Source organism: Ovis aries, chromosome 11, assembly GCF_016772045.2.
Source record: "Ovis aries strain OAR_USU_Benz2616 breed Rambouillet chromosome 11, ARS-UI_Ramb_v3.0, whole genome shotgun sequence".
Lineage (NCBI taxonomy): Eukaryota > Metazoa > Chordata > Mammalia > Artiodactyla > Bovidae > Ovis > Ovis aries.
Window position 1 is genome coordinate 7,908,630 of NC_056064.1, and position 23,707 is coordinate 7,932,336.

Sequence of the window (23,707 nt, forward strand, 5' to 3'; positions counted from 1 at the left end):
TCGTCTAGTTTTGTGTAGCTTCTCTCCGGCGGCCCATCTCTGATCCAGAGTCACGTGCATCCTGCTCCCGACTGCCCAGGGCTGTCTGGACCGGTCCTCTGGAATTCCAGAGCGAGAAGTCCAGCCTCACTGTTTCTGCTGAAGTCACTCAGGTCCCCAGGCACCTCTGCTCTGGGGAGGGTGCCCCTGAGCTCCTTTGTGTGTGGGCCCCCCCTCTCCAGGCTTCTGGAATGACCTCCCTTTCCCTTGCCTAGAAACCCCCACTCATTTTAGAGGGTCCTCTCACACGTTTCTTCTCCTGTCTTGGAGCCTCTCTTAAATCTTCCTTTTTTCCGAGCAGCGTCAGCTCTCACGTTTCCCACCATGACCCTCCACTGGTTGCTTTATGATTGGTGACATATCGCTTCCCTGGTCCTTCTTGGACCTGTCCTGTGTGCCCCGGAGGTTTGGACGCTGAGGACAGGACTGTATATGTCACTGCTGTCCCGTAGAACTCTGTACAGCGAAATATACATTCTGTGCCGTCCGGTGTATATGGCCCCTGAGCATTTGAAATGGAGCTCGGGCAGCTGAATTGTTAATGACAAATAATTTAAGTGTAAGTAACCACATGTAGCTAGTGGCTGTCATGTCGGACGTTGCACACGTGTGGTTGTTTATCTATATTTTCAGAAACCCTAGAACTGTGCTCTGCATGCCAGACAAGCCTCGTAAGTACTGCTGAAGGAAACAGGAATCACTTAGGTGTAGAGTTATATTAGCTGTGTGTTCTTTGCCCATTTTCCATGCAATGTGATTTTTAAGTTGGATTCAGTGGTTTATATACTTGAGCACCATCAATGCTTTGGGGCATACAAAGATGAATAAACATGGTCTTTTCCTGCGAGGAATTTGAACATGATGGGTAAATATGTAGTGATAATGGGAAGCCACTGTTCAGGAACAGCTTACATCCTGTGCGGGTGCAGAGACAGGAATCATTTATGGTGTCTGAAGGGAGACGGGGGAATGCTTTAGAATGTTTGTTCATTCACTTAGCAAATATTTATTGATTATCACTTATGACCCAGGTGCTAGGAATATATCTGTGAAAAAAACAGACAAAATTCTTAATCTCACAAAGCCTCCTTTCTGGTGGGAGGGAGACAGATGATACATAAAATAAGTAAATCATAATTGTTAGAAGATGATAAGACGAAAGAAGGGCTCAGGAGTGGTTGGGTGTGGAGTAGGCTTCCAGTTTTAAATAGGTTGGTCTAGGAAGGCCTCGTAGCCAAGTTGACATTTGAGCAAACATATTTGAACTGAGCATGAGGGTTTGGAGAAGGGTGATGGGCAAAAGTAGGTAGCCGGAGATTTCTGGGGGAGACGGCAGCTTCAGTGAAGGCCTGGGGTTGTGGAAGTGCAGGGAGTGGTCACCAAGAGAGGCTGGCACAGAGGGGTGTAGAGAGAGTGGGAGGCAGGCTTGCAGAGGTGGTCTGGAACTTACTAATAAAGGCTGAAACCTACAAAACCATGTTGATGATTTTCGAGGTCTCTGCAGATAGCCTGTCTCTCTGATTAAAATATCAGCCCCCTACCTTCCACCCACCCACCACAGTGGTTCCTGCTATTACTCTTCTCTTCCCACAAGATTTCATTCCAAGTAGCTGCTCAGAAATTGTGTTGATAAAGGGACAGTTAAGACTCAGCCATATTCTTATGATGAGATTTTTGCAAAAGAAAAAGTGTGATAAGATCAGGTTTCTCCTCTGGGTTAAGTGTACCGCCGGCTCTTACTGCCTTTTTTGGTCTCTCTTTGTACAGACAGAGTATTCTCCAGGGCCCCAGGTGGCTCAGTTTCTGTGTCTTAACGCATTCCTTTGACCTGGATCATCTTTGGGGCACAGAAAAGGTTTGGGGGAAGCAGGGAAGGAGCAGAGTAGAAGACAAAATAGGCCTTTAGGGGGACAGACTTGTGGCCAGGGAGAGGACTGCTGCATTTCCCAGTGAGTCTGGAGACCCGGAGACTTGACGGCTGGACCGGAAGTGAGTTGTCCTGTGCAGACGCCACTTGGAGCACAGCTGTGCAAGACGATCATAGTTCCCCATGTGTCCTGAGTGTCAGAATCCGGACTTCACACAGGAAGAGAGGAGTGCCCTTGGCCAAGGGCAAGAAGGGGTATTTTAAACAGATTGCTTATCAGCCTGTTTTCAGGTGGCTGCTTGGAACTGCTGATATCTACAGTGGTAACCATTTCTCTCTGGAAAAACTTGACTCTTTAGACATCTAGCTTTTTAAAAGCAAAGTTGACCACTGCAAGTGTATGGCAGCGTGCCTTGAATGATAAACCATGTTCATGGGCAACTCTTCAGTACCAGTTGCTGTGAGTGGTAAGGTTTCTGCCACATGGATGCTTACAGCTGCCCACAGACAGCAGGTCACTCCAGCGCTCAGCACTCTCCCATCTAGGAGGGTGGCTCACATGGCAGCTTGGAGTTTGTACATGAACCGCACGTAGATTCTTGATCCTGCAAGTTCTGAGATCAGTCGTGGAAAGTGTGGCTGAGGTCTGGAGCCAATGGAACGGAGACCTGATTTCTCCTTACCTTACTAAACATCTGGATGGGGTTAAACACCATTGGCCTTTCTCTTCCATTTGAAATGCCCTAATTTTGTCATCACAGTTGTCATTGTGCGTGTGTGCGTGCTAAGTTGCTGCAGTCGTGTCCAACTCTTTGTGACCCTATGGACTGTAGCCCGCCAGGCTCCTCTGTCCACAGGATTCTCCAAGCAAAAGTCACCGGAGTGGGTTACCATTTCCTCTTGCAGGTGATTTTTGGGACCCCGGGATTGAACCCGCATCTCTTCTGTCTCCTGCACTGGCAGGTGGGTTCTTTACCACTAGCGCCACCTGGGAAGCCCACAGCTACCACTGCTCTGTAACGGAAGGCTCCTGAATTTAGCAGGTTAAAGCAACCGTTGTATTATGCTCAGGAAATCCCTGGGTCAGGCGTTCAGACAGGGCACGACAGGAATGGCTGGCTTCTGCTTCATCATGTTTTAAGACCTCAGACCAGAAGACTTGACATCCAGGGGGTCACTTGAAGGCAAAGGGCCAGAATCACCAGCCCATCCCTGGTGCCTGGCCAGGGATGTCTGGAAGAGTGGAGCTCCAGCGTGTGGTCTGTCCATGCGCCTGGACTTCTTAGAGCATGGCGGCTTCGAGGTGGTTGGACTTCTTAGTGGCCCAGGGCTCCAAGCATGCGTGTTCCAGAGGAAAAGGAGGGACGCTACAGCGCTGCATATTCGTTTGCTTAGCTGCCCTGGGTCTTAGTTGTAGCTGAGGAGTCTTTTTTGTTGCCACGCGGGATGTGGGATCAGGTTCCCACGCAGGTTCCTCTGTGTCGGGACCACAGAGTCTCAGCCACGGGACCGCCAGGGAAATCCCTACGGTACCTTTTGTGACCCGGCCTTGAAAGTCACACGCCATCCCTTCTTCTGCGTTCTGTTGGCTGGAGCAGTCATAAGTTACTCAGATCCAAGGGAAGGGGGCTAGACCAGGGGCCCTGGGCCACTCTGGGCAGAGCTGCTTTCTCTCATTTCTTTCCTCCTTTGGCCGTGGTTTAGGGTTTCCAGAAGATGTTGGGCTTCCTCCCTGCTTTTACTCCACCCTCTCATCTCGTTTACTCCCATGGTTTTAGTGGCCACTAAAATGGGGTATTCAGTCTGGGTCGCCTGGCTCAGTCTTTCTGCTGAGCTCCCAGCCAGACACACGAGTTGTCCTATGGACCGTGTGCATTGAATGCGTCCGCACTGAACTCATTAATTGTTCCTCTGCAGACCCCTTATCTGGGCTGGTGTTAATGCCCTCATTGCCTCAGCCACCCAGTAAATTCAAAACGCCTTCCCCTCTCTCATCTCTGCATCTGGCCATTTACCCAGTTCTGATAGTTTTGACTCCTTCTCCTTCTTAAATCTCTTCCTGCTTTGTTATGCAAAACACCCTTGCTTTAGTTCAGGGCCCCTTCATCTCGGGACTGTTATGATAAGCTTCTAACTGTTCTTACAGTATCTATTTTTGAGCCCTTCGATCTGTCCTCTGCAGAGTGACTTATTCTAAAACACAGAGCTGGTCTTGGTAATCGTGTCCTTCAAAACTTCGACCTCTTGTCTTCAAGATGAAGCGCAGTCTCCTCGGTCATGGTCTGTAAGACTCCGGCATCTCCATTCTGTATCTCCCATCAGACTCTTCTTTCCACTTGATTCCTCGTGGTGCTGGGCAAGCAAGGGTATTTCATGCTGTTACGACTGTGCCTGCCCTTCTGACTTGTCTTCCTGGGAAATTCCTACTTATCCTTGAAAACTCTAGTCGGGAGTCTCCCTTTTGAAGCCTTTTCTGACTCTTCTGATGTGGTTCGTTGTATTTCTCTCTGTTTTGTTGTGCACACTCTTGTCATTGTGTGTTTTTGTTAGACCACTAGTTAGACCTCTAGGAGATCTTCATGGAGAAGGCAATGGCACCCCACTCCAGTACTCTTGCCTGGAAAATCCCGTGGATGGAGGAGCCTGGTGGGCTGCAGTCCATGAGGTCACTAAGAGTTGGACATGACTGAGCGACTTCACTTTCACTTTTCACTTTCATGCATTGGAGAAGGAAATGGCAACCCACTCCAGTGTTCTTGCCTGGAGAATCCCAGGGACGGGGGAGCCTGGTGGGCTGCCGTCTGTGGGGTCGCACAGGGTCGGACCCGACTGAAGCGACTTAGTAGTAGTAGGAGGAGGAGACCTTCAAGGGCAGAGAACTAAATCTTTTCATTTGGGCTCCAGGGCCTGATGGGGCCTAGGTAGTCACTAATGTCTGATGTCAAATAGAATCAAGAGCCAGTGACACAGACGCTGGTGGTTGTCACTGAATCTGACTGCCAGGGGTTCCAGGCCCCTCCCTTGACCTTTAAGTGGTTTCTTATCAGGGGTCACGAATTGTCCTCTTTATACATCAAGATGACTCTACTGAATCACCAGAGAAAGGTCTGCCTGACTGCATCCCGCAGGACCTTTCGGAGCAGCACTCTGTGTCATCTGTGCCCCTGAACAGGACTGTGGCCAGCGCCTCTGCTTAGGAATGGAGCCTTTGATCTCTTGCGGCTGTGTCCAGCTTAGCAACCAGGAGTCCTGGGAATTGCCCAGGGTCCAGGGACGAGACGGGAGGATGCCCGGGGACCTTGAATTATCCACACACTGGCTAGTTCGACGGCAGGGAATATACGTTCCCTCTTTGTTCAGCCCATATGTATTGAGTGCCTGCTGCATGCCAGGCATTCTTCTAGGGACTAGGAATACCGAACATGCAAAATTCTGACCCTCGTGGCGCTTCCATTCTGGGGGGCGACTTGCCTCTCCCATACGAGGCTTCCATTCTCGGGGGAGCAGAGGCATCATCCCGACCCCAACTCATTTGGCCGTGAGCCCAGACCTCAGGACCTCGTGCGTGGCAGGCACTGAACAAATGTTTGTGGAGGGAATGAATGAGTGTTGTTGGACAAATGAGGTTTGACTGGGCAGATTTTTCTTCCTCGAGGGAAAGGAGCTAGATTTTATGAAGCGCTTGCCAGGTGCAGGGTAATTTCCCCGTACAAGACCCTGGTCTTCCAGGCAGAAGTGCCCTTCAGAGAGACCGGCGCCATTTGTCGGGCCGCGTGGCTGATTTGACAGCCCTCCAGGGTGAACTGCAAAACGAGCTTGCCACCATTTGGCCGGCGGCTCCAGGTCCCTGGTTACTTCTCTGCCTCGATAAATAGCCGGCCCAGCCCAGTTAGCTGGGGTGGGCACCTTGGGGGACGTAGCTTTTCCTTCTCTCTTTCTCGTGGTTAGGTTGGCCGAGCGCAAGTGTTTTAAATGGAGCAGACCTCACAGCTATAACACATCTGTAACACTACACATTTAGTCAGGTTCCTGGTGGACCAAGTTCTGTTTGATGGGCAATGTTTTTGCTGCAACCGTTGTTTCCTTTTCCTCCCATATTTATCCCTCTGGAAAATAAAGTTTTCTTTTATGTGAGAATTTATAGAGCTACGTTCCTGGCATGAGGTGTGCACAGGCATGTTAGGATATCGGTGTCGTGGAGAAATACTACCTCCAAGGCATGTACAGCTTTTACCTCTTAACGGAGAATGACCTAACGTGGAGCAGTCTGTGACTCTTTGCAGGGTAAGGGGCTGCCTGGGTTAAGGCGGATGAAGATGCGGCTGGCTTTACACTGAGATGGCATCCTTTTCTTTGGAGCGTCATCAGTCCTTGGAGGACCTTGGTTGCCCAGGACTGCTGCTGGGGGTGGGCTGATTCAGGGTGGTATCTGAGAAATCCAAAGAAAGTAGACTCTGTCGTGATTCGTTCTTAAATTTGCGATGAGCCTCTCCCAGATGCTTTGCCTTTTCTTTTGTCTAGGGGACAGGCAGGGAAGCTTGGATTCCCACTCCCAGCCAAACCGAGAGAGCTCAAGTGGCTGGTGGGGCAGGGCAGGTGGCGGGCGAGAGGGACTTCGTGTGCCGTCACTCCGGCCCCGTGCTAAGCATGCTTCACGTGTTCACTCTTTTCATTCTGTTTCAGACCCCTGTCAGGGTCCCCTGGTGTATCTCTGTCAGAGTCAAGATTCTTGGGTTCCTTGTCCTGCTCTATCACTGCTTGGGGTGCTGGGGTTGGAACCCGGCCCTCCCATCTCCAGAATCTCCAAGTCGGATGCTCTTTTCCCCCCCTCCAAGGATCTCTTTGGTTTACAAAGAGCACCCTCCCTCTCTGGAGCGGGGAGCCGTTTAACAAAAGGTAGACTTGCTGGTGATTATCTTGGGTTTTCTTTCTCTGCAAGCACTTCTGCGGGTCCCCTCTTTCCCTCAGAGGCAGTTCCTTGTGGCCGCGTGGCAGAGACCAGACCGGTCCATCCTGGGAGGGAAGTTTGACATTTTTTTTTTCTTGACAGGTAAAATTTATGGCCTAACAGATGGCAGAGTGTGTTTCTAAAGACGACCATGCCAAGGGTGCAATGTGCTTATCTCCTGCGCCTCCCCACCTGCCCCCGCCGTCCTTCCCACCCTGGACGTTTCTGGAACTGCAGGGTGAATGACGGAGCAGGAGGGGGCCTGCTCATGGGGACGTGGACCCCAGGCTGCGTGCGGCCACTGGATCGGGGTCTGGGGGCCTTGCTGCTGGTGTGTGCTCTTCTCGCCACTCTTGTCTCCTTGCCAACCTCCAAGTGTTGATGTGACCCAGCCCGCCACAGTGGTCTTGCTCTTCTCTTCAACAGCTGGTCGAAGAGTCGTTTCCCTGTATAAACCCCGTGGAGGTTTTCTGTTGCTCCCTGCCTGACCTGGGCCCCTCATCTTTGCTTTCCAGCCACACCTTGAGCCCTGCAACCTTCAGGTCTGCGTGTAGCCTTTCAGCCGGCCCTGAAGATGCTGCGGCCTCTGCTGGGGAGGCCCTTCTCCCCTTCCTTTCTTGGCTCCCTCCTGCTGACCTCGAGGTCACGTCCAGCCCTGCACCCTCAGAGCCTCACCAGGCTGTAGCAGTGAGCCTGCTACTTGACTGAAAGCACCTTCAGGGCAGAGACCATGTCTTGGTCCATTTATCCGTCGGGGTGAAGATGGTGCCTGGTGCTTAGTAGGTCCTCAAAGCATGTTTGATAAGAGAATGAATGAATGAAGGAGGCTTGCCTCCAGAGACAGTCCTCTGCAGTTTGTACTGTCTTAACCTCTTGGTCTTCATTCTCACTCTCTTGGGATTCAGCAGATGTTTATTTGAGCACCTACTGTGTGCTGGGTGCTTACTTACTGGTGGTGCTTATGGCAGATCCGTGATGGGTAGGTATTGCCTTCACATTGCCTGTTTCTCAGCTGAAAGGGGCTCAAGCCCAAGGTTGCCAGTTCGAGCCCCCGCCTCCTCCTGCTCATCCCTGGCTCGTCCCTCCTCTCATGTGCAGTACGGTAATAGCACAGAGTCTTTGCTTTTGTTGAGATCTCCACCCCCTGCCCCCCTCCCCGCTTTCTCCCCTGTAAGATGACACAAGCAGCTTCTTGTGGAGCCCTGACTGTTCATTAGAACCATCTGGAGAAAGTTGAAAAAACACTGATGCCGGGGCTTCACCTCAGACCAATGAAGTCAGAATCGCTGAGGGTGGGTTCAGGTATCTAGGTTTTAGGGGCTCCCCAGGCTGTTCTAAGGTATAGGCGAGGTTGAACCCCGCTGTCCTCGGAGGAGTGTCAGGGAACCCGCAGCCTGGCTCAGCTCCATGGATTAGGTAGAACGCGCTCATCAAGAACTGATTGCCCTGTGTGTCTGAAATATGTTAATGAAGGTAATCAAGGCTAAGGGTTAAGGCCGCCGCTTGTTCTGTTCATGAAATCAGCCGGAGCGCCTGGGGGATGGGACACCTTGGCTTCAGAGCCTGCCTGCTAGCCGGTTTTTATCCTTTCTCTCCCAAGAAGAGCCGTGTCCTTGATTCTGCAGTCCTCTCTGGAGCTGTCTTCCCCAGAGTCCAGAGGTGCCCAGCAAAGCCTGATTCTCCTTCACCAAGGGTCTGTCTCCTGACCGTCCTTCCTGACACGCTTTCTCGTCCCATGCCTTGAGCTTTCCTACGTGTCCTGTATTGGAGGACCCAGCGACTCTTCTGGGTCCGAGAAACGGTGGAAGGCTTAATTTCCTTTAAAAAGTTAATTAATCATTTAAGTGACGCACAGTTGATTTGAAATGCTGGATTAGTTTCTGGTGTACAGCCAAGTGATTCGGTTGTCCATAAGCATATTCTTTTTCAAATTCTTTTCCGTTGTAGCTTATTACAAGGTATTGAATCCAGTTTTCTGGGCTATACATCGAGACCTTGTTGTCTATTTCATATATAGTAGTATGTGTCTGTTAATCCCTGTCTGTTTAACTTATCTCTGCCCCTCTTCTCTCCTTTGGTAATTGTAAGTTTGTTTTCTGAATCTGTGAGTCTGTTTCTGTTTTGTAAGTGTGATCGCTTGTATCGTATTTCAGATTCCACCTAGAAATGATATTGCATGACACTTGTCCTTCTCTGTTTGGCTTACTTCGCTTAGTATCATAGTCTCTAGGTCCATCCATGAGGTCGCAAGTGGCATTATTCCATCCTCTTCGAAGGCTGAGTAGTATGCCTTTGTGTGAGCGCGTGTGCCGTGTACATGAGTATACATCCCGCATCTTCACCCGTTTATCTGACGCTGGACCTTTAGGTTGCTTCCGTGTCTTGTCTGCTACAAGTAGTGAATACTGGGGAATGTGGATCTTTTTGAGCCAGAGTTTCTCCCAGGAGTGAGATTGCTGTATCATAAGGAACCTCCATACTGTTCTCCATAGTAGCTGCAGGAGCTTACATTCCCTCCAGCCGTGTAAGAGGGTTCCCTTTTCTCCACACCCTCTCCAGCATTTATTTGTAGGCTTTTTAATGACGGCCATTCTGATGGGTGTGAGGTGGTACCTCACTGTCGTTTTGATCTGTGAAATGCTTAACCTCTGAGTAGAACCCAACTCTCTGGTAGTTGCTACCCAGGTGACCTGCAACGTTTAAGGAAGAGTGATTTGGTAAGTAGGAAGGGATGGTCTGAACTCGTCACCGTAGCTGTGCGTTCATCAGTCCTGAGGACTGCAGATGGGCTGGTTTCAGTTAACACTGACCGTGGCTTTGTGCAGGGGCTCAGCCACCTCTTTCCTCCCAAGTCGGCACTGGGGAGGCTGGAGCCAGGGCCGAAGCCCTGAGTGAGGTTTGTGTTGGCAGCGTGGGCGCGAGGTTGGGCTGGCCTTGGGGGCTTGGTTGGAGGTACAGGAGCTTCCTAAGGGCTGCGTTCTTAGAGTTAGGATTTCACATTTGCCGTCTCAGTTGTGTTGTTCAGGTCAGGGTCTTAGGCCCATTTTTCAGAAGGCAAAGGTGACTCCCAGTGCCGTAGAGGGGCTTGACCTCTTGCATCTGATCAACCAGGGGGAGTTACTCGGTATGTTCAGTGCACACAGATGTGGTTGAAAGTGAGAAACCTGGGGGCAGAGAGAAGAATGTCTAATTGCTTCCTTTATCATCTCTGTCGGCGGGATTACCGTGGACCCACGCTTCAGCCGAGACCCCTCGCTGTGAGTCTCCCTCTGTGTCTTCAGGAGGATTCCGCCCTGGGTGGGTGGATCGGGTTCCCACGAATGGAGGGACAGACACCGGTGGAAGAGGCTGAGCTCCTCCCAGCTCGCCACCCTGTCGCTCCTCTTTCTGAGGTTTATTAAGAATCTACTTGGGCTGCTTGGCCCTGCACTGGGGCTTTGGAGGCACCTCTTCGGTATGCAGAAATGCACGTCTTCCTCGGAAAATTCAGCAGTCGCAGAGGGCGCTTGCTTAATTTTGATTAATACCATTGCTGTTAAAGAGGATGGGTTTGAATTGCCTCTGTGTGTTGGTAATTGTTTGAACCCTGGAGAGAGTCTCTGGGGTCTTCTGTGTACTGAGTCCCCCACTCTGTAGCCAGTGCTGGGGGCCAGGGGCTCTGAGAAGGGTGGAGGCACCACCTGTGGATACAGAGCAGCACGGTACCTGGGATGAGGGTGTGATGGCCAACCGACCACCTCGTTCATTCAGCATCAGATGACGCCTGGGTCATGAACCTTAATTTCCTGTGCTTTCCAAAGCAGCACTCCATCTCTGTACCTTTCTCTGTTACCTCCCAGCCCCCTGTCTGAGTGCCACTGGCTAGGATATTACTGTCTGATACCAATCTGTGGACAGGTCACCCTCTCTGGCTGCAGCTGTTCCCCTAAGGGTAAGAGGAAGTAGTATTTTTTAAATTAGCCTGGGAGGGAGCCGGGCGAGGTCTCCGAGAGGACTGGGAGTCAGCTCCCTGCTGAAGCAGGCAGCTCGTCATTTCATTACAAGATCACGCTCTTTTAGGTGAGTTACCGTTGTTTTAATCAGAGGTAGGGTTGTAACCTGGCTATGCCGCCTAATTGTGTGTGAATTATATTCTAGCCCCATATAGACGAAGGCTATTTTTTCCCTTCCACTTTTAAAGTTTCTTAGAGTACATGCCAAATTGTAGCCTGAACCCTAATGCTGTCTGGCTAATAGCTATGGATGGAGAGAGAGTGCTCTGAGGAACATTTGGGGTTATGAATGTAATTAGTTTCCTCTGATGTTAGGTTAATTTCTGCAGTCGGCAGCATCACATATTGTTACACCCTTTGTCCAGTGGTTAGGGTGGGTGATTCAAGGTACCCAGAATTAGCTGGTGGATGAAACAAGTGGGAAGCATGCTTTCTTGGACACTTGGGTGGATAAAACAAGTGGGAAACATGCTTTCTTGGACACTTGGGTTTATTTTAAGTCCTGTTTGCATTCGGATTCTTGACTTAGGGATCTTTTTTGACCTGTTATTTAAAAAAAAAAAAAAATCTCCAAACAGCTTTAGTGAGATACAATTCACAATCCAGATAATTTACCCATTTGAAATGTATAGGCCAGTGGTTTTTGATTTATTCACCAGTACGTGCACACATCACGATGGTCAGGTTTAGAGCATTTTCACCACCTCACAAAGGAGTCGCGTAGTCTTCAGCCATCACCTCCTGACTCGGCCCCAGGTCTGAACAGTCCCTCGTCTACATGCTGTCTCTCTGGGCTTCCTCATCAAAGTTCCGTATGAGTGGAGCTGCACGGTGTGTGGTCTTTTGTGGCCGGTGCAGCATTTTCAGAGCTCATCCACGTTGGAGCGTATAGCAGTGCTCCGTTCCTTTTTGTGACCACATAATATTCCACTGGGCTTTCCAGGTGGCTCAGTGGTAGAAGAATCTTGCCAGCAGTGTAGGAGCTGCAGGAGACGTGGGCTTGATCCCTGGGTTGGGAAGGTCCCCTAGAGGAGGAAATGACAACCTACTCCAGTGTTCTTGCCTGGAGAATCCCATGGACAGAGGAGCCTGGCGGGCTACAGTCCATGGGGTTGCAAACAATCGGATATGACCCCGGTGATTTCCCACACAACGCACGCACAATACTCCATTATGTAGACAGATCACATTTAATTTATCCATCCGTCTATCCATCCATCCATCAATGGGCATTCAGGTTGTTCTGCTTTCTGATGAACAAACGAAAAGCAGACTGCTGCTGTGAACGTTTTATGTGGAGGGTTTTGGATGGACATATATTTAATCTCTCTTGGTGTATAGTAAGACTGGAATTGTTGAGACCTATGATGACTCCACAATTAGCCAGACTGTTTCCCTAAGAGAATGCACCATGTGATGTGCCCACCAGCAGTGTCTGGCCTGCTGGTCCCACATCTTGGCTTCAGAATTGAAAAGGGCCGAGTCAGACTTGCTCCTCATGCCCGCCCCCCCCCATCCCCCTTCCCCTGGTTCTTTCTGCGGGGAACTCACGAGCAGAAGTGTAGGAGAGACTTCCCCGGTTGTCCAGTGGTTGAGAATCTGCCTTTCATTGCAGGGGACGTGGGTTCAATCCCTGGTTGGGGAACTAAGATCCCACATACTGTGGAGGAGCTAAGCCACCGCTTGAGCTTGAAGGAGGCGCAGGCAGCAGGCCTTCACTTGGGGCAGGGTGCCTTTTGCCAGGACGGGTCCTGCCCCTGTGGCAGCCCCAGGCCTCTGCGTGCTGTCAGAGGTGCTTGCAGCCGGTGGGTCGTTCTCCTCAGGCTGGCTCTGCTTCTCTGACCCCCTCACCACCTCGCCTCATGCTTTGCAGCAGAGTCTTGATCCCCGCCATAGCGGGTGTGCAAGTGATGGGTGTGGCTGGCCTTCCTCTGGAGGCGGGTTCCCATGGTCACACACGGTCTGTAGCTTCCTCCCGCCTACCACGTCATGGTGGAAGCGTCCTTGTGGGCCACAGTCTGCTGTCACCGAGGAGAGGGGGGCTGAGGTCACAGGGCCCTGGGGCCTCCCCCAAGGCGCTCTCCTCATTGGTTCCTGGGGCTGCCACACTCTGGCTGATGGAAGCAGCAGATGGCTCCTTCACGGCTCAGGAGTCTAGACGGAGGTGGAGGTGTTGGCAGAGCCCCTTCCAAGGGTTTCTGTTACCTCTCTCGTAGCTTCTCAGAGCCGCCAGCGTTCCTTGGCTGTTGAACACGTTTACCATCTCCGTCTCCGCCGTCACACGACCATCTTCTGGTTTGTGTGTGTGTACCTGTGTGTGTGTGAGACCCTTCTCCTCCTCTAATCAAGACTCCACGTTGGATTAGGGCCCATCCTATAGGACAAAGGGCCATCTTGTCAAAGCTATGGTTTTTCTAGTAGTCATATACCGATGTGAGAGTTGCACCATAAAGAAGGCTGAGCGCTAAAGAATTGATGCTTTTGAACTGTGATGCTGGAGAAGACTCTTGAGAGTCCCTTAGACAGCAAGGAGATCAAACCAGTCCATCCTAAAGGACATCAGTCTTGAATATTCATGAATATTGAATATTCATTGGAAGGACTATTCTTTGGCCACCTGATGCGACGAGCCAACTCATTGGAAAAGACCCTGATGCTAGGAAAGATTGAGGGCAAGAGGAGAAGGGGAAGACAGAGGATGAGATGATTGGGTGGCGTCGTTGACTCAGTGAACGTGAATATGAGCAAACTCCAGGAAGGAGATAGCAAAGGCCAGGAAAGCCTGCTGTGCCGCAGCCCGTGGATTGCAACGAGCTGGACGTGACTTAACGAGTGAGCAACAGCAGCCACACCAGGTGCTTTCATCTCAAGATCCTTCACGAATTTTGCCAGCTGCAAGACCCTGTTTCTAGATAAGAACACATTCTGAGGTTCTAGGTGGACATGAATTTCGATGGACCTGCAAACCAATGTAGTCCCTTTTCCACATGAGTCTAGAAATTTCTGGAGAAGATTAAGTTCCTGACTTGTGTTCTGAATTTGTGTGTTAAATGAGTTTTGCCTTTGGATTCAGAAGTGATGGTGACGATGGTGGGAGTGCGGCTGTTAGTGGTGGCGAGAGTGGTCGTTTACAGGGAGAAGGGAAGAATGGAGGAAATACTGAGAGAGCCTGGGAATTTCAGAGGGCAGGTCTCTAGGAGGAAACACTCTGGAGGATGGGGCCATGGGGCATGGGACTCCTGTGACCTCAGTCAGCCCTCCTGGAGCTTCTTTACCATAGAAGGTCAGGCTTAGTTCTCAAATGCAGAGTTGATGATACCATACAGTCTTACCCAGGTTCTGAAGAATAAGGTACTCACCAAATTTAGAATCCCATATGAGATCGCACGGTCTCTGCCAGCATACCAGTTCTCTCTTGTCACTCTGCCTTGCCTTTAACTAGCACGTGAGTCACCTTGCTGGGACTTGATTTTTTCATCTGCATAATGGGGATAATGGGCAGTCGGATTTGCGAATGCCCACCCACTGCGAGCATTCTAGTGTCCTCTGGGGGCTCTCCTTCAAGCTTGGGGTTCCCTCAGACAGGAGAACGGCTGCAGAGAGGCCCTGTGCTTGGGAAGTGGAGATGTCTCGTATTTTTCACCAAGGGGAATCTGAACTCTTTTTAGGAACATGGTTATGCCAAGAGCTGACTTAATTTCCTGGGCCTCTTTTGCACCAGTTTCAGACTCTCCTGAGCTATTTTCTGCCTTTCCGTGCTTTTATTAGGACCACAAATTATAATGAAAGCATTTGTTGTTTGTTGTTGTTTTGTTGTTTTCTTGGGTGACAGTTAATATCTTGGGCCAGTGCTGGTGGAGTTAAATTTCCCCTTCAATCTCATCGGAAAAAGATTCTAACAGCCCCACCCTCTGCTCTGAGTACACACACACACACACACACACACACATACCTGCTTTATTAGATTTTATAAAAATACAACCAGTGGCTCCACTCCGAGTGACCATTTCAGATGGAAACACATATTTCAAAAGAGTTTTTGAAACTTAAAAAAAAAGTCAGCTCTCTGGTTAGAGGCAGGAAGGTGGAGTGTCCTTTGCAGCCCTAGTTAGCAGCTGGCTTTGGCCAGTTCGTATGTGTAAACAGCAATTTTCCAAACTGGAATGGATGCTGGGGTTTTCTTTGTTGAGCCAAGAGGTGCGTGGAGAGCAGTGGTGTTTAGTTAAATTATGGGTCTTGATGCAAAACTTTGCAGCAGTGATTTGTGAGAGCCTGAACCCTCCCAACCCCCTTTCTGTGCTACACACACACGCACGCACACACACACACACACACACACACGCACACAACACTTCCCAGAACGTGGCCCTGGACTGTAAAAGGAGGCATCTGTTGGGGGAGGGGCTGTCCCCAAGGCTGCAGGGCTCTTGCTCTGGGTGGATATCTCATGTCTCCCAGAGTGAAAAGCATTCACATGCCCGAAGCGTTTCCCTCAGCCCTTCCGCCAAAAGTGCCAAGGCAAGGATGTTTCAGATGCGTCTCCTGGAGGGTTCCAGGCTGAGCTCTCTCTTGTGCAGATGGGTGGCTCTCGCCATCAGGGTGTGCTGTGTGTGTCAGTGTGAAGGCTGTGGGTCGGAGAACAAGTGCCCGAAGTGCCTGGCACAGGGAGAAAGCACAGTGGGTCCCTCCTTTGTGCACAGAGGACTTTTCTAATGGATTTATTTTAATTGGAGGCTAATTAGTTTACAATATTGTAGTGTTTTTTGCCATGCATTGACATGAATCAGCCACGGGTGTACACGTGTTCCCCATCCTGAACCCCCCCCCTCCTCCCTCCCCATCCCATCCCTCAGGGTTGTCCCAGTGCACCAGCCCTGAGCACCCTGTCTCATGCATTGAACCTGGACTGGGGATCTGTTTCACATATGATAATTTACGTGTTTCAATGCCATTCTCCCAAATCATCCTGCCCTCACCCTCTCCCACAGAGTCCAAAAGACTGTTCTATACATCTGTGTCTCTTTTGCTGTCTCGCATGCAGGGTTATCATTACCATCTTTCTAAATTCCATATATATGCATTAGTATACTGTATTGGTGTTTTTCTTTCTGGCTTGCTTCACTCTGTATCATAAGCTCCAGTTTCATCCACCTCATCAGAACTGATTCAAATGTATTCTTTTTAATGGCTGAGTAATACTCCATTGTGTATATGTACCACAGCTTTCTTATCCATTCGTCTGCTGATGGACATCTAGGTTGCTTCCGTGTGCTGGCTATTGTAAACAGTGCTGCGATGAACATTGGGGTACATGTGTCTCTTTCAATTCTGGTTTCCTCGGTGTGTATGCCCAGCAGTGGGATTGCTGGGTCATAAGGCAGTTCTATTTCCAGTTTTTGAAGGAATCTCCACACTGTTCTCCATAGTGGCTGTGCTAGTTTGCATTCCCACCAACAGTGTAAGAGGGCTCCCTTTTGCAGAGAGGACTTTTAATAATACCAAGGACTAGAGAGTCGGGGGCCAGCGAGTCACCAGGCCTGCTCACTGTTTCCAAAGTCAGAAGAGGGTTAAAGATCTGGGGGTGCTGCGTGGTTCCTGGGGTAAATAGAAGCCAAGACTCAAGGATGGGGAATAGAGAGGTACCCCGCCAAGGCATGTACACACACACACACACACACACGCGCGCGCGCGCGCGCGCGCGCAAGAACACACTTACATAGACGTGAAACCTGGACAGTACTGATGGGGATTTGAGGACCTTCATTCCTTAAGAGTGCCCAGAGATGCTGGATACCACGTCTCCACCCTGCCCTCTTCCTGCTGTCCTCAGCAGTCATGGAGGTGGGAGGGAAACGGGAGAGCGTGTGATTCCAGCGTCCTCCGCTGCCCTCTGCGTCCCTCTCCAGAGGGCAGATCGTGGAGCAGTGAGCGGCCCGTGTGGCAGTGATACCCCCAGAACTGACAAAATGAAGCGCTCCCGTTTCCCGCAGCGCCCTTGGTGGGATGGGTCACCTGCGGAGCTCCCTACCACCGCCACGCTCCCTTCTCCTGAAGCCTTGACATCGGCGAGCGGCTGACCAAGCGTTGCCCATCTTCCCACTGGCCTCTTCACGTTCGGAAGGTTTTGATTAAATCTGTCTCCTTTCAGTGTTTGTTGAGTGGGACCCATCTCCGCAGCTGAACTGGTTCCTGGAGAGGATGTTTTAGTCACTTGAACACTTTGGCACATTGTCTGGGGCCTGGAATTTCTCATCCTTGTTTTAAAAATAAAGTATTTTAAAGACTGTTTTGGGACCATGTAGATTTATAACTGGGTGTCTTCCCCAGTGTATAGGGCTCTGCCCTGGCAGGTTTATGGCCGTAGGGCAACTGTAGAGGGTGTTGGAGGGGACCTTCTTGTCTCACCAGCTACTGGGGAATGAACGTGCTGTTGACTTCTGTTATTTAGAATGAACACATGTTGGTCGTGTAAATCTCTGCGTCCGTGTGAACGACTGGAATAGAAATAGGGCCAGCTGTCTACACCCACCTGGCTCTACACCATGTCTGGATGAGACCACGGGGTTCATTTTACGAAATGTCTCTCCAGAGTCGCTTTAAGTTGAGAACTCCACGAATGCATGTTTGTAGGTCACATTAGTGTTACTTTTTAGCTATTTAATTGCTTTGCTGGAGCTAAAAAAAAAGGAATGAAAAATGTAAAAGGAAACTGTTGGGCGTCTTTGCCAATCTGAAACCACGTGGAGATGCTGGAAAGCGCTTTTGAAATGACAGTGGAAGAGAATGGGGCAACAAGGGTTGATTTATCAAAGTGTTGGATAAAGGATTTCTTTTTACTGCACCTTTGTTCTGAGCTTCAAGGATGGATTTAGTAACTGACTTTGGATTCAGGTACAGTGACCAGTGACCATGTATTTAGCATCTCTGAGGTGTCCCAGTGGACACTTTGGCATATGTTATTTCATTTAACAGGAATCTTGTGTGGTAGGCTCATTATTAAATCTCCATTTTAAAGTGGATTAAACTCCATATTTTTGTTAGAATGTAAGTTGCAGCACCTTGCTCGTAGTAGTATCTGCTGAACGAATGCATTAGGACAGTTAGGTTCGTAGAATTTGGCGATTAGTGAGTGTAGGGAGAGATTTAAATGAGGTGAAGGCCTGGTGGAGCTTTACTGGGAAGGTGACCCCCCAGAGGGACTGATGGATAAGCAGGGAGACAAGGAAGGAAAGGAACAAGGAGCTCGATAAGGTGCCTGCCCGTTAGCCAGAGGGGCTCAGTGGTGTGGACACCGGTGGGATCTTCATAGAATGTCCTCATGTACAGTAGCTCATCTAATCTCTTGTTCATCTGAAAAAGATGAAACAAATAGTAAAGGACGATTTTAAACACATGTGCTGACCACTGCCTGGTGGTCCCCAGCAGTGAGACATACGAGAGTCGTCAGGCCATGCGTCCCCGAGACAGTGGAGGACGTCCGCTCCGGGGGTGTCCAGGTCGGGCTCGGTCCGTGGGCTCCGGTGGCCTGGGTCCCATCTGGGAGCCACTGAGCTGAAGTGTGAGGGCCCAGGGTTAGGGAGCCTCCCCGTCGGGGCCGCTCAGCCCGCAGATCTGGGAGGGTTCAGGGTTAGTTGGGAGCTCTGGTAGAGGACCGCCGTGCAGCGCCCAGAACCCAGCCCGGGGGGTGCTGTCCGTGGTCCCACTCAGACTGGGACACGGAAGCCAGGTCCCCAGCGCCTTTCACACTCCTTAGCACGGTGTGTCTTGACGGCTGTGCCCTCGGGCGTCGCTCTGCTGAGTCTCGACTGTTGGTTGGGGTTGTTGGTTCCTTGTCTCCGCAGATGTATCCGGAGACTAGGTAATAAGTGGTCCAGGCAGCCACATCCCCAGACTCGGGGGTCCTGCATTGACTTTTCATACACGTGAGTGACGTGGTGGGTGGATTTTCTTTTAATGTTCTCAGATTCCTCTCATCGATTTGGTTTTGGATTTCAATCTTGGTTTTCTATGTATGTTCTCATCAAACATTTTTCCCCCCAGCTTGATGGAAGTATAATTGAGAAATAAAATGGTGAGTTACTTAAAGTGCACAATGTGACGATTTAAAAAAAAATGCTTTTATTTGTTTGTTTACTGTTTGGCTGTGCTGGGTCTCCGTTGTTGCGCAGGCTTCTCTCTAGTTGCAGAGAGCAGGGGCTCCCGTGGAGCTGTGGCTCTCGGGCTTCTCACTGTGGAGGCTTCTCTTGTTGCAGAGCACACCTCCAAGACGCTCGGGCCGCAGAAGTTGCAAGCCCCGGGCTCTAGAGCGCAGGATCAATCGTTACGGCGCACGGGCTTAGTTGCTCTGCAGCGTGTGGATCAGGGATTGAACCTGTGTCTCCTGCATTGGCAGGCGGATTCTTTACCACTGAGCCCCCAGGGAAGCCCTCCAGTGTGATGATTTGATGTGTGTGTGTGTGTATTGTGACGAGAGTCTACCCATTGAGTTAAGATGTTGTGTTTTCATTGTGTGTGACTAGGCTGGGGAGATCCTGTGTCCGCTGAGTTTTACATTTTTTAATTTGATGTTAAAGGGAAACCAAACAAACAAAGCAACCCGCAAACCCACGTAGCCTAACTTAGTTTTCAGAATAAAATTCCTTTTGCTGGTCTTCACTCTTCCATGTGAGGTTCTTGGTCCCGCTTTGAAGAGCTGACATCACTGAACTTCCGCCTCCTTTTGCTTTGGGACTGGTGGGATTTTGAAGGGGGACCATTTCAGAAGTTCATTTGTTTTTGTATCCACCAGACTTCGGGTGTGGGCTTCTGTGCGCCTGGCCCTGTGTTTGCACTGCAGGGCATCCTGAGAGGAGTCAGGAGACAGTCTGGGGGAGGAGGTAAGGAGGGTAGGATTATCACTCACTTTAGCACCAAGTGGAAAGTAGCGAGTGTGTGAGAGGCAGAGGGGCACGGCATTAGGGGGCTCAGAAGCGAGAGATGCAGCTTCTGGGTGGGGCAGCCACATAGGTGTTTGGCATTTTGGAGAAGAGCGTTGCATCTTGGGGGGTAGTCAGCTTGGCATGGAAGGTACAGGCGTGGAGAGGTCTCCCAAGGAGAACCTGCGTGAAGAGAGGTGGGGAGGCCTGGGGACAAGCTGGGCTTGACTGAGTGTAGGACACGTCCAGGGGAATGGTGAGAAACCCCGAGGGACAGGAGCCCTGGGGGCGGGCGCGGGGGGCTGACCCTCCCAGTGCCTGTCCTGCTGGCGGACACAAGCCAGCACCCAGAATGGCTCCGTGCAGGCAGTCTGCACAGAGCTGTGAATTACGTGTGAGTTTCTTACTGACAGATTCTGTGGGTACTTTCTGGGCAGCATGTCTTTCTGCACATAGTTCTCCTTTGTTCGCGTCTCTTCGGTTTAAAATAGCTCTGACGTGTGACTTCACATCACAATGAAGCTGTGTGTTATGGCCAGTGAGGCTTTGAAGTCCACTCTCCATCTGCATGAAATGCCCGCTTTCAGGTTGCGGCCTGAAGGCCTAAGGTATTCCTCGTGACTGTCTCTGGCATCCTGAGACGTCTGAAGGGCCTGCTCTGAGCGGCTGAGATAGTCCTCACATCGCCTTCCTCTCTGAAGAAGTATGTAGAGAGGCTTGTTCAACAGCTCAGTGAGCGTGGCTTCAGATAACCAAGTTAACCCCTGTCTTCCTCTTGTTGTTTCTTGCAGATGGTCACAAGAACAAAGAAAATCTTTGTAGGAGGACTGTCTGCAAACACGGTGGTGGAAGACGTGAAGCAGTATTTCGAGCAGTTTGGCAAGGTAAGTGGCATGTGGGGCTGGGGCAGCCTCCTCTGTCCTTCAAAATGGCTGCTGTGGCCCCTGCCTTTGCCACAACCGTCTCCTCCAGAGCCTTGTCCTTGGACTTGGCTGTCGAGATGTGAATGGGATTCGGCAGGAGCCGAGATGGAAGAGCCTGGCTTGTGGTGGGCACGGAGTCCCGTGCGCCGGCAGGAACACACAGAGCGGGCTTTGAGTGCAGTTTCGCCAGCCTTGGCTGGTCGTGTGGGGCCTGGGCTGGGAGCTGACGGTGTCAGCGCCGGCTAGGGAAGGGACTGTGAGCTGGGAGTCACAGGGCAGGAGCTCCCGCAGAAGCTGGTCTCTGTGTCGGCACTGGGCTTCGTTCTGGGCCTTTCTGGAGGACACACCGAGAGAGGAGGCTCCCTAGGGGCTGAGCCCTCCTGCCCTGTCAAATGCCTGAGGAAACCCAGGGAAGATGCTGGGCGCGAACCTGTCAGGATGTCCAGGGGACAGCGGTGCGATCATCCCCTGGGCTGTGCCGGGGGTTTGGGCCCGGAGCGACTCAAGAGGCCCCAGAGGAGTCAGGAAACCGAGCGTGAGAGTGCGTGAGAGTCAGACAGGCAGACAGACAGGGTGCATAACCGTGGGTGATTCATTCAGCCCCTTTCTGCTTGGTGGGGAGGCACGGCCTTGGAGGGTGGGTTCTTCCTGAGGGGGACCCGTTCCTCGGGGGACTGTTGCCCCCCGGCCCCCACAGGGTGGCTTGAGGGGCACTGAGCCTTGCTGGCTGTCGTGCGGCGCCCCCCGCGGGCTCGTGTGTCCCAGGAGGCTGGCAGGTGACTGGGCATGCAGGCCCGCTGTCTCTGTGTCTTTGAGCAGCTGTGGGCCTGGTCCTGGGTCTGCAGGCGCGACGAGCTGCTTCTGCACAGGCCTGTATCGAGTGCCCCCTGCCCGCTGCAGGGCGGGAGTGCAGAGGGCTGCCTGCCCAGGGTCCTGGAAGACACCGTCCTAAGCTCCATCACCGGTTTCATCTGTGATACCCGGCACGCGTGCCCTGGGTTGTAGAAAGGCACGGCTGCTCACCGGCCGGCCTGAAAGTTCTGTGCTTTCGTTCCTTGCCCGCAGTGATGGCCAGCTGGGAGAGGGCCCATCTCCGGGAGAGGGCTGCCGTGGGCTCCTCTTTGGGGGTGGGCTTTGACTCCTGGTGAGCCTCAAAATGGGAGCTTTTCCTGTTTCTGGCGTCCATCAGTTCCTGCATGGATGGGAGACCATGCTTCCCAGAACCCAGCCTCCTCCCACCCAGCCTTGCTTTCCGAGTGGCACTCAGCTGCCCTTCGGGTCGGTTATGAAAGGCTCCTTCCCCACGGCACTGTCTGGCATTGCCAGCTGGGGGCTGATTCATCCTGGCGGGATAAAGAACAGCTGAGTGTGCTGATGTCCGTTCTCTCACTGCTCTTCAGGACTGATTTCGAGTGCCAAGGGGGATGGGTCCATCGCCCAGCCCCGCCCTGCCCAGGGAGAGAGATTGGAAATAATTTAATGAGACAAACACAGCTTGCATAATGGAAGGCTCTGGAGTGCCGGCCCTCATTGCTACCGTTTCCGCCTTTAAAACCAGGCTGGGGGGTAGTGTTTGCAAACACGAAGTGGGATTTCTTTTTCGAGCTGTAACCTGCCTTGGAATCTCATGGGCCAATTTGCGGGTGTCAGGAAAGTTGATGCTGCCCAGATGGGCTGTTAGAATATCCCGAGCAGGCTCGTACTTGCCGCATCTCCACACATGCCCGGCGCTGGTCTCTCCCTCTCGCTCTGTCTTTCCGATGTCCTTCATTAGCACTTAACGCTGTGACTCAGTCCGTCAGCCGGTGGCAGGAAGCGGCGAACCCGCAGCAGCGGCCGTCCCTGTCCTGGGAACCGCGTCCTCTTGTCTGCAGACGGCCACAGACTGTCTTCCCTGACTTGGCACTCGCCAGGTCTGAAGCCGCTCAGTTAATTTTGCAGTAATATTTGCGGATTCCAGCAGGATGCGTAAACCTACCAAGTGTTTCATTGAAGGACTAAGGAGGCCTTTGAGCATATCCCAGCTCTCACGCTCCGTATGCTCCTGTGTCAGTAGCCTGGTGCGTCAACGTGCTCTGCGGGGTAGCTGAGCCTGTATTCGCAGGAGCTTGTTCCTTGTTTGGCTGGTGGCTGGTGTGACGTGTGTTCCCTAGGGTAGGGTCCGCTGCCGCTCAGGATTCTGGTATAATTCGCTTGAGTCCAGGAGGATCCCTGAAGGGGAGACCCTGCAGCTGGGCCTCAAGGGCCATGCGCCCTGCACCCGTGAAAGGAGTAGCAGTAAATTGTCGCACTGATTGAGGGAAACGGGAACACACGCGCACACTTGCGGAAGGTTTGCTCACACACCTGCACACGCTCCCCGCTGTGTCGGGTTGTCGGGGGCTCTTTGCGGGTGGGTGACTGCACACTGCTGCTGCTGCTGCTGCTGAGTCGCGTCAGTCGTGTCCGACTCTGTGCGACCCCATAGACGGCAGCCCACCAGGCTCCCCCGTCCCTGGGATTCTCCAGGCAAGAACACTGGAGTGGGCTGCCATTTCCTTCTCCAGTGCATGAAAGGGAAAAGTGAAAGGGAAGTCGCTCAGTCGTGTCCGACTCGCAGCGACCTCAGGGACTGCAGCCTACCAGGCTCCTCCGTCCATGGGATTTTCCAGGCAAGAGTACTGGAGTGGGTGCCATTGCCTTCTCCTAACTGCACATTAGGAAGGTGTAATTTAGTGAATAATTTAGAGAGTGCGTGTTAAGTGTTGGATATGGGCCAGGTCGGGCTTCCCTGGTGGCTCAGATGGTAAAGAATCTGTCTGTAATGCAGGAGACCCAGGTTTGATCCCTGGGTCTGGAAGCTCCCCTGGAGAAGGGAATGGCAACCCACTCTAGTATGCTTGCTTAGAGAATCCCATAGACAGAGGAGCCTGGCAGGCTATAGTCCATGGGGTTGCAAAGAACTTCTACTTTCTTTCTTCCATGGGCCAGGCCATTGACTTACGTTATTATCTCACTTAATTCTTCTCTGGGATGCTGGCAGG

The 23,707-nt window shown here is 51.6% G+C and overlaps 1 protein-coding gene across 11 annotated transcripts in view; it reads left to right on the forward strand.

Annotated features, from left to right (window-relative positions):
• The window catches only part of MSI2 (musashi RNA binding protein 2), a 398,837-nt gene that overhangs the window by 122,516 nt on the left and 252,614 nt on the right, over positions 1-23,707 (forward strand). For all 11 annotated transcript variants that reach the window (XM_060394727.1, XM_060394729.1, XM_060394728.1 and 8 more), the window contains one exon: positions 20,553-20,645. In XM_060394727.1, the coding sequence (XP_060250710.1) occupies positions 20,553-20,645 (93 nt within the window). The remainder of the gene's footprint in view (positions 1-20,552; positions 20,646-23,707) is intronic.